General features: G+C 32.1%; 1 protein-coding gene across 1 annotated transcript; it reads right to left on the minus strand.

Moving 5' to 3' along the window:
* Positions 1 to 514: 514 nt before the first annotated feature.
* On the minus strand, positions 515 to 6407 carry LOC148275963 (uncharacterized). Its single transcript, XM_088234976.1, has 3 exons — positions 6112 to 6407; positions 2267 to 2775; positions 515 to 2001 (listed from the first exon to the last, which is right to left on the minus strand). The coding sequence occupies exons 2-3, from the start codon at positions 2718 to 2720 to the stop codon at positions 764 to 766; spliced, it is 1692 nt and encodes a 563-aa protein (XP_088091102.1). The 5' UTR covers positions 2721 to 2775; positions 6112 to 6407; the 3' UTR covers positions 515 to 763.
* Between the last annotated feature and the right edge of the window lie 5175 nt (positions 6408 to 11582).

Below are 11582 nucleotides of genomic sequence, written 5' to 3' on the forward strand. Positions count from 1 at the left end.
AGTTAGAATGATATCAATAAATTTATAAAAAAATAGAGCATAGTAGTAAGTTTGTCAAGTGTTCATGCCAAGAACTAAGCAATAAAAAACTAAATAAATAAAGCACAATGTGGAAAGAATGCACAAAGAAATTGGCTCGCTCACAGTAAAGCAACAAATTATATTGTAATGTGGCAATTTTTATGCATAAAATAATTAAGGGGATGAATAAAATAAAAACAATAATAAAATTTAACCAAAGATGTCATACATATGAAACAGGGGGTAAATAAAGATAAGATTACCAATGAGGGGAAAAACAGAATCTCAATAATCATTGTACAAGGGATTGAAGCTGTACAATGAGTTACCTGAAGAAATAAAGGAGATAGAAAAGATCGAAATATTTAAAATTAATTTGAAAAAATATGTTATTGAGAAATTTTGATAAAAAAATTTACTACTTTACTACTTTAATTAATCTAATTTACTACTTTACTTTACTATTTTGCAAATGAAATATATTGTCTTATTCTTTTATACTAAACGCCGATTTTTCGCCAGTAAACTGTATTTGTTTGTGAGGAAAACAAAAAACAAACCGACACGAGCGTTGACTTATGACTGCGATAATTAAAGCATGTTCATTATTGTTCATTGTGGTCGCTCAAATGCTTTGCATGTTTTTAAGCACGTCGAAAGTTATTTGTGATTGAGCTCAGAATTACTAAAAAGGTGATGTTTCAAATGACTTTTTTATACTTGAATATTTACACTTTGAACGTTAACAGGTTTTCTTGCCACTATGAGTGAGAATGTGTCGTTTCAAATTATCTTTTAGATTACAAGTATATTTACACTCTGAACATGAAAATGGTTTCTCACCAGTGTGAGTAAGAATATGTTTCACCAAATGACTTTTTTGAGTAAATGAACATTTACATTCTGAACATAAAAAGGGTTTCTCACCAGTATGAGTTAAAATGTGTTGATTCAAACTACTTTTTTGAATGCATGAAAATTTACACTCTGAACACGAAAAAGGTTTCTCGCCAGTATGAGTGAGAATGTGTCTTTTCAAATCACTTTTACGATAACACGAATATTTACACTCTAGACATGAAAAGGGTTTCTCGACAGTATGAGTTAAAATGTGTCGATTTAAATTACTTTTTTGAATACACGAAAATTTACACTCTGAACATGAAAAAGGTTTCTCGCCAGTATGAGAGAGAATGTGTCTTTTCAAATCACTTTGACGATAACACAAATATTTACACTCTGAACATGGAAACGGGTTCTCACTAGTGTGAGTGAGAATGTGTCGTTTCAAATTACTTTTTTTAATACAAGTGTATTTACACTCTGAACATGAAAACGGTTTCTCACCGGTGTGAGTGAGAAAATGTTTTATTAAATTAATTTTTTGAGTAAATGAATTTTTACACTCTGAACATGAATAGGGTTTCTCGCCAGTATGAGTTAAAATGTGTCGATTTAAACTACTTTTTTGAATACATGAAAAGTTACACTCTGAACATGAAAAAGGTTTCTCGCCGGTATGAGTGAGAATGTGTTTTTTCAAATCATTTTTACGATAACACGAATATTTACAATCCGAACATGAAAATGGTTTCTCACCAGTGTGAATGAGAATGTGCCTATTTAAATCATTTTTATTATTACTCGAAAATTTACAGTCTGCACACGAAAAGGGTTTCTTACCAATATGAATGAGAATGTGGGTTTTCAAATGACTTTTACGAAAAGAAGAATATTTACACTCTGAACATGAAAAGGGTTTCTCGCCAGTATGTGTAAACATGTGTTTTTTCAATTGACATTCTAGAAAACATGAATATTTACAGATTGAACATGAAATTGGTCTCAATTTACCCACTTTTACACATTGTGACGAAGAAATTGGATTATCTGCAGTATTTGGCGAGTTGTGTGAAATACGCGACGGGCGTGAATCATTGTCTTCGGGATATTTAGGTTGTATTCTATTCTTCCTAAGACCTAAAAAGAAAAACAATATATTCTAACAGACTTATGGCGAATACGATTTTTCAAGCAGCTTTTTCTGTTGAAGATCTTGAGACAGCAACTAAGGACTTATTTTATATGAAATTAGGCACTACACTACAAATTATTGCAAAGCGTTATAGGAGGTTTAATCTTCTATTCAATAGCATGGCGATTCAGTGATGTTTATATGAACATTAAATAAACCAACCAATGCAACGAATTCCTGTATATTAATGTGGAAAGTAGTATTTATTACCTTTAGTAGAGAGTCCTAAACATTCCTGTTTTATATTAGGATAATCAGTGTCAATTTCTGCACAGATCAGTATATCATTATCTATTTTATACTCTTGTTTAGAACTGGTCCCCGGTTCAGTCTTCACGGCAACGAAATCTGGCCCTTCGTTTCTGTAGAGACAAAGCGGCCCTTCCCTAATATGGAGAGTATCTCCTTGTACATCGCCAGTCCCAGGTTCAGCCTTAACAGTAACAATATCCAGCTTCTCGCTTCTGTAAGGACACAGCGACCCTCCCACAGTATGGAGAATATTTCCTCCCCAATCGCTAGTTCCCAGTTCAGACTTTATAGTAGCAACACCTGGATCCTCGCTTTTACAGGAACGTAGCATCTCGTTCCCGGTATGGAGAATATCTCCTTCTTTATCACCAGTCTCTGGCTCACTTTTTATAGTTACTGAAGCGCATTCCATATTCGCGTTCTCGAAGACGGATACAAGTTGAATCTTCAACCCGAGGGCCAAACTTCTGTAAAAAAATATGGTATGTTACGGTGTTAAATTAAAATTTTAATGGCAGTTAAATTCTTTACATTCAAAAGAGATAGTGTAATCTATAAAAACAGTTTCTTAGAAATGGAAAGACCTCCATAGTTTTGCCAATACTAAAAATCAACAATACTAAAAAGGCTGAGGAATTCCGAAATATCAATATGCTTCCAAAATATGAACAACTGGTGGAATTTATTGTAAAAAATAAACTTGCTGAATTTCTGGAAAAAACTAATCAAATGAAAATTAGGATAAGAGGGAATGCCTTAAATTGGTTTTAAAGGTACATAAACAACAGATTTTAAATAACGAAAGTCATAATTTTATTTTATAAATAATAGGAGTACCCCAAGGCTCAGTGCGAGGGCCTACATTGTTTATCGTGTCTATAAATGACATTGGTGAATATCTCAAATGTTGTAAAATCCAACTATTTACATGTCAGGAAATAATTATGATTAAGGAAATACTTCCAAACGATTAAAGGTGATTAAATTAAAATTAAATACCGCAGAAACCAAATATATGGATATTGGTAGGAAGAATAAACACAGAGGATCCAATATAAATAATGATAAACAAGCTATAAATTCTGAGCATAAAATAAAGTATCTCAGAGTGTACTTAAACAAATATTTAAACTTTAAAACGCATTCTTAATGCACAACAAAAAACATTTATGGGAAGATTAAGAAATGTAATAGATATAAAAAGTAGTGCTCTTATTAAATACGACACTATTTAAACATTTTGTTGCAGACCAATTGAGTTCATTTTAAAGCACTACTAATTTCAGAGAGCACATATCCTTCTATATACAGGAGTCGTATTCTGAATCTAATTCACCACCTAGGAAGTGGATAATTTGGGGTTTATATTTTTTAAATACGATGACATTTTACTTCATAAAATGGCCGCACTGATGACTGAACGTCAAATGATGTATAAAACGGTTTAAACAACCGAAAAAACTAAAACAATTTGGTTCAACCTAATAAACTGTTACGGATAATATTTAATCGTCATGCCTGATTTCACGTGTTAATATTTTTGCCAGCTATGAATCAAAGTGTAAATGCGCATGCGTTTAGAACATGGTTTTTAAAATTAATTTGAAATAATTAAACTTCTTAGATTTTCACGGCCGTTAAGATGCACAATAAGTTTTTCTGGGTTATTATGCCGTGTGTCGTTCGTACTCTCTACCGACGTTTCGGATCGCGTTACAGCGTCCATCATCAGGGTTGATGTTATTTGTGTATGAATATGTGTTACGTTAGGTACTTAGAATTTTTACCGTGTCGTAGTCGTTTTTGTGTGATGTTATGTATTTGGGACTTGTACCGTGTCGTAGTCGTTTAGATTAATGTGTACCATTATGTATTTAGGATCTATACCGTATCACAAATCTGTGTTACATTGCAATCTTTATGCGATTTCTTTATGACTGGGTACCAGGATGTTTTTAATCGCATCCCATCATCTCTGTTTATGTACATAAATTAAACACAGATTTGTGATACGGTATAGATCCTAAATACATAATGGTACACATTAATCTAAACGACTACGACACGGTACAAGTCCTAAATACATAACATCACACAAAAACGACTACGACACGGTAAAAATTCTAAGTACCTAACGTAACACATATTCATACACAAATAACATCAACCCTGATGATGGACGCTGTAACGCGATCCGAAACGTCGGTAGAGAGTACGAACGACACACGGCATAATAACCCAGAAAAACTTATTGTGCAGCGTAATTTGAAATAATTCGAGGTTTTCCATTTGTTTTGATTTCTTCAGGTAACTCATTGTACAATATATATCCCTTGCTCTATGAGTTTTGCGACTCTGTTTTTCTGCATAGACTCCCATATAGAAAAGGCGGAATCAAAATTCAATTATTCCTAAGGCAGTAAAAAAAACATTGATGAAGAAAAAAAATGTGTTTAACAACTTTTAAATTAAATATACGTAACAACAGATATGAAGAACATTTCATAGAAGGTGATACAGAATATTAGGCATCTACAGGGCTTATGACCTGTCAATAGCTGGTTTAAGTGGCCACCTTACACACCGTGTAACATTCACCATTCTGCCCATATTTGTTGTATTATTGTGTTGGATTGGCCTACTTCCATTATTCATAAGGACAATTAGTAAGTTCTCACAATATAAAATTGCTATTAAGAAATGAATAGTGGAGGTGGGTTGCGCACGGATCGATGAGTGGATCAAGCCAAATAGGTAAAATGTGTGTACTGTTTACGAAATTTGTTCTATTGGTCTATGTAAATTGGTTATGTTTCTTATGATTATTTTAGTTTTTTACTGTGTATTGTGTTAATGATAATTAGGTTAATTAGATTGATTACGTTTTTTTTATTGTTATTATTATGTTAACCTTGTTAAATAGCTAATCTTAGGCATGTTTCACATTTTGTAAAATATTTCCCTCGGCACGGGACACCCCAGTGAGGGAACATTATTCTGTATAAAAAAGAATACAATGTAAAAGTGTAAATAAATAAATAAATAAAAATATAAACAGCTCCCCAGGGAGTTGAATCCAGTCCTTGTCTACAAAAATTTGGACAAACTCAAAATCCTGTTGAAATATACGTACATTATTATTGGTCGATCAAACATAAAAATATATTTATGTGTGCTCTACTTGAAGATTCGAAATAATAATAAAAAAGCTAATTTCAAACGCATATTTCGGCGTCATAATGCGTTTTATTAAATAGAAGTTCAATGTTTAATAATTATATTGTTTCTTATTGCGGAATAAAATACTGCTATAAAATAACATCACACACTTACACATTCATTATTTTGTTTTATTTCTTAACTTATAATTTAACCCGGAGACTATACACGTAAGCATAAAAATCAAATAGTAATTTAGAAATGTATGGGAATTATTTTTCCCGTCTATATTTATTTTACTAGTACAAAGAATTTTAATTTTAAAGTACTTTGACGGACTTATTATTCGTTATGTTCCAGCCAACCAAAAAACAGGCTGACAAAAATTTGTTTATTTTTAATTTTAAAGTATAATAAAACAAACAAAATATACTTACACTAAAAGTTACATACATAAAACAATCTATAATTAAAAATATTAGCTGCTTTTTTAGTGGGGAGATAAGGCTAGTACAATATTAACTTAAATAACAGTAAATTATACTATACATATTAAAGATGAGGAATGTATCATTCATATCTACGCACATTTGCTATACTTTTTGTAATTTTCACTTCTTTATTAAAAATATAAGTATACTCACCCAGAAAATCATGTAAACTCAACAGCCTCAAATCGAAAAAACACTAACAGTGCTTCAAGGTCTGCTTCAAATGTCAAAACCAGAATAACTCCAAATGTAGAGAGTAGGGTTCACAGTTTACATAAGGACAAACCAATGGTGGATCATTCCGTCGCGCATCGTAGCGATATAAACTTAACTGGAGATTTCAAGCTTATTTTATACGGCGATTACCCCTTGTGAACTGTCACCTGCCACTATTAGCACTCGGTACACGAAATGGCGGCGTGGCGGCTGGCGGCCATCCTGCGCATTATGTTGCCAGCCTAAAGATATTTTATAGTTCAAAGGTATGACCAGTTGTTTGAAGTGGCTACTTTGCAGTACAATAAATGCATAATTCAGCCCATACTGTTTCTAAAAATATAGTTTTAGATAAAGAGTTAGATCACTAGAAAGCTTATTAGAAGCATAGATCGGGGTGGCTTGTTACTTCCGTACGCTTATGTGGTAAATGGTTTGGTTGGTAAAAAGTTTTTAATTATTTAACATTAAATATATAAATGTAGGTAGGACCCGGGGCAGAACGGGGTAGCTAAGCTTCGATTGCAATTTGTAAGAGTTTGAAATGAATAACATCATTATTCTTAACCTTTACCTTTAATAAGGGAATATGGAAGTCTAGGCATTACAGGGCTTATGACCTGTCATTGGCTGGTTTAAGTGGCCACTTTACACACTGAGTAACATTCACCATTTTGCCTATCTTTGAACATTCATATTTCTTAAATTCCTCGATATGTTGGTTTTAGTGAAGTTGAAGAGCTGAAACCTTTATTGTTGCGAAAAGATTCATCTGACTGAATTATTTCACATACTAGGCAACGCCTGAAAACAATTTTCCAATTTTTAAAATTCTTCTTGGACCAATTGGTTTTAGAACAATATTTGAGTTCGTCCAAATGTTTGTAGACAAAAGACTGGATTTAACCCCCTCAGTGGTCATTAAAAATAACAAATTACAATCATTATTCGTAAATTTGTATATTTATTTACTTATTTATCTACGAAAAAATAAATGTTTAACTTACCTAAATACAGAATTACCATAAAAAAAATAGTGTCTAAAAAAAAGGGAAAATTTCCCATTCTGCCCCATCCCCCGGGGCACAATGAGAAACGAACCCTGGACACAAAAGGGTACTCGTCACAATTATACAACACAATATATTAATATTTTTTGCATGTTTTATTCCACAATATCCACATATATGAAAAAATAAACAAAATAACGACATTGTGCATTTTTCATCGGTGATCTGGGCTAATAATATAGTAATTATTGGCATAGTTCACAAACGAGAATCGAGAATAAATCCGCACACGACATGTGCGCCCAATTCATCACTAACTGAACTTTCGTCAGATCCGGAGACGATTATTTAATATTTTTTTTACTTAGTTTTTATTCTAACGTATTACAACAGTGATGAAGAACATTTAAGAGAAGGTAATATAGAAGTCTAGGCATCTACAGGGCTTATGACCTGTCAATGGCTGGTTTAAGTAGCCACTTTACACACTGTGCAACATTCACCATTCTGCCTATATTTGAACATCTATATTCCTTCAATTCTTTCATCTGTTGATGTTTGTGAAGTTAAAGAGCTGAAACCTTTATTTATGCAGGTTAGATTCATCTAATTGAATTATTTCACCTACATACTAGGCAACGCCTGAAAATGTTATTTTTTTCAATTTCTATACTTCTTCATGGACCAGATAATTTATCAACAATATTTTGATAATATAGCCATTGACAGGTCATAAGCCCTGTAGATGCCTAGACTTCTATATTACCTTCTCTCAAATGTTCTTCATCTCTGTTGTAATATGTTAATGTTCACAGCTCCCCAGGGAGTTGAATCCAGTCCTTGTCTACAAAATTTTGGACAAACTCAAAATATGTACTTTTTAATATTAGTTTTTATCTTCTTCTTTCTTCTTTTGCATTCGGGATATTTTTGCCCTTTTAATACATTCTTCTAAATTGTTCTTATAAGTTAAGGTGGTAAGGATTGCCAGTAGCATTTATTCTGTATTTTTCCAGAATCTCACTAAGCAGATTTAAAAAGTTCAATGCTACTTGGTTGAAACCCGTAACGCGTGCTTCAGATGTTGCTTCTGGTTTACTCAGACCTAAATCAGGGTCACGCTTCAAAAAGCCTTTAATTCAGTCTTCTCCCGCCATTCCCAAAGTTCTGTTGAAAGTATGTCTGTAATTATTATTATCGGCTAGCTGGTATACCAGTTGACGAAATTCGTTCATAGTCATTCCGAAGAGTTGTTTTTGCATATCCTTATCCATAAAATCGGTGCGGAACTGTCTTGACTTTTTATAAACAAGAACTTCTGGATTTTCCCGTATTTTCCGAACATATCTCTCAAGTGTTGATGATGGCACTTCGTAGCGAATAGACGCCGATAAGTACTGTTTTTGTATTCATTATAGATTTAATGAAAATATATTTCCATTGTAAAATAAAACCACTGTTTTATTATTAAGAAGGAGCAGGACTTAATTAATGATACACATATTTTTTTGAGACATGTTAATTTATAAAATTACGTAAGACAATAACTTATGATAATAGACTTATTAATATTAAGAACATTTGTACTATGAAGTACCTACTAACATATATTGAATTATGGACTATAGCAAGAACGTTTTTAATAGCTGTTCCATCATGATGCCTTGTAGAAAGGGGTTTTGATGCGGTTGCCAATTTCCTTACAAAAAGTGAAACAGATTAAAAATCAATCGCCGAGATTTAAGGTTAAACCTGACTACATAGAAGCCAAATATTGAAACTTGTCTATCTAAGAATCAGATGCTGTAAGCATAGAATTAAGTATAGTCCAGAAACCGCATACGCACATCAAACAGAAGGCGACTAAACTACTTATAAATGAGTAGTTTTACGCTTTAACCCATTAGTTTCTTTGTAGACGTCGCTCAGTATGCAACTCCTAAATTGAATTCAACTATGCCGCGTTATGTCCTTTTCAAGTGTAGAAATACTGCTAGGATCTTAAAGAAACAGGATGCAATCACATTTCATGTGTAATTGGCAAATGAATGTGTAAGTAGCAAATGCATTACTTAAAAATTGAATTTTTTTCCATCTGTCAGATTGTCAAAGAAACAAAATAGACATTTCATTAGTGTTGCCAGGGTAGTATTTTTTTTTACCCTACTTTGCTCATCTAATGAGAGAACTAATGAAAATTGGACCTCGTATTAAACAAATCTGTGGTGGACATTTGACCGACATTATCTTTAAAATATCAAATATTATTTAACATGATATAAAAAAATCCGTTTTATGTAAAATAAAATTTGTAAATTAAAAGTTTAAAGTTCATTAATTCAATAACTCTTATTAAATGACCTTTTACTTATCTACTCTATTGTGTCAATCAATATTTCCGCGTGCACAAAAACATTTTAGAGAAATTAACTGATTGCATTTTTTTTCCTAACATTTGTGTTATAGTTATAATTTTTCCAATAGTGCAACAATACGCGGCGACATCACAAATGCGCGCGGCGAAAGTGGGGCATAGTAGGGGGATTATTGGACACAGTCCGATGTATTCAAATATGATTCTACGCTCCTTGTGGACTATTCTCGGTTCTATGGCTGTAAGCATTAAAATAATTTATTTTTTAGCTTATTATTTGCGTAAAAATGTTACTGGATTTGTATTTTTTGTTATTTTAATTAATTAAGGTACAAATATAAAATTAAAAATATATTTTTCATTTTAAAATTTTCCGCTGTACAGAAAACCCGTCAAAGTGAGTAGTACTGCGTCGGCTTCAAAAACACATTTAAAAATGATGAATTAAACATACATGTATATGTATGTATATATATATATATATATATATATATATATATATATATATATATATATATATATACATGTATGTTTATATATACATGTATAAATATATATATATACATTGCTGATGACACTCAAATTCTCAAACAGATTGACAGCCCTTCCGATTGTTCACTATTACAATCTGACTTCTTGTCTTTTAGCACCTGGTGCTCATCCAATAATCTACATCTCAACTTAAGTAAGTGCAAGGTTATGAGATTTTTTCGTCTGGAAAATCCAATCATATACGACTACTCACTGAACGATGAAATATTATCATTTGTGTCTAGTATGCGAGATTTGGGTATTATACTTGACACTAAACTTTATTTTACAATTCATATTGAACATATTATCAATAAATCCTTAAAACTTCTTGGGTTTATTAACAGAAGCACAGCTGACTTCAAAAATATCAATACCCTTAAAACTCTCTTCTGTTCCCTAGTTCGCCCACACCTAGAGTATTCCTCTGTTATCTGGTCTCCATATTATGATGTTCACATCAAAAATATTGAATCAGTTCAACATCGATTTTTAAGAAAGATAGGCTGGAGGTTGGGCTTATCCAGAGACTTATATACATTTTTTTTTATTTTTTTTTTTTATTTATTTACAATTTTAAAAAACCCGTTAGGGTTACATTAGAAATTTAATATTGTCCAGTCATTTTATGTCTCGTCTAGTCTAGTTAGTTCAGTCATCATGTGCTTTTTCAGATTGATTTTAAATTTGTCTCCATTAAAAGTTTTCAAGTAGTAAGGTAGGTCGTTGTAGTGTTTAAGTCCATTATGTAGTATTTTTGACTGTCCTGTGTTTGTCTTTGCTTTTTCAATATGATAGTGTTTTTGTTGTCTGGTGTTATATTTATGTATGTCAGCATTTTTGACTAATATTATGTCGTCGTCTTGTATGTTTCCCAGTGTTATTTTGTGCACAATTTTTAAGGTCTCAATTTTAGTCAAGTAGTTTATGTCAAACTGGTGTGTTTTTTTGTACAGTTCAGTCGTAGAGGTCAGGTAGGGTAGGTTGTATGTTAGTTTAAGAATTTTATTTTGTTGTCTTTGTATTCTTGTTATGTCTGTCTTGTTACCAGTTCCCCAGAAGGCGATCATGTAACTCAATTTACTTTTGACATAGGCTTCGTACATCATAATTTTTTCCTTTCTTGATATAAAATCTTTAATTTTGTAGAAGAGGCTATGTAGTGATGCCATTACTTTAGTGAGTCCGTCTATGTGTTTTGTCCATTTTAATTGTCTGTCCATTGTGAGTCCTAGGTAAGTCACATGTTCTAGTTCTTTAAGAGTTTCGTTGTTTATTTTTATGTTCATGTTATGGTTCTTCTTTTGTGTTCCGAAATGTATTATATTGCATTTCTTGGCATTTAGTGTTAAGAAGTTTTTGTTTGTCCATTCTAATAGTTTTTGCACGTCATTGTTGATGGTTTTAGTGGTTTCAATGTCATTTTTGTTTTCATATAAAATTCCTAAGTCGTCCGCATAGATTGTTTTTTTTTCCCATTATGTCACTGTGTA

Source organism: Micrasema longulum, unplaced genomic scaffold (assembly GCF_059751315.1).
Source record: "Micrasema longulum isolate JH-2025_06_02 unplaced genomic scaffold, ASM5975131v1 h1tg001311l, whole genome shotgun sequence".
Lineage (NCBI taxonomy): Eukaryota > Metazoa > Arthropoda > Insecta > Trichoptera > Brachycentridae > Micrasema > Micrasema longulum.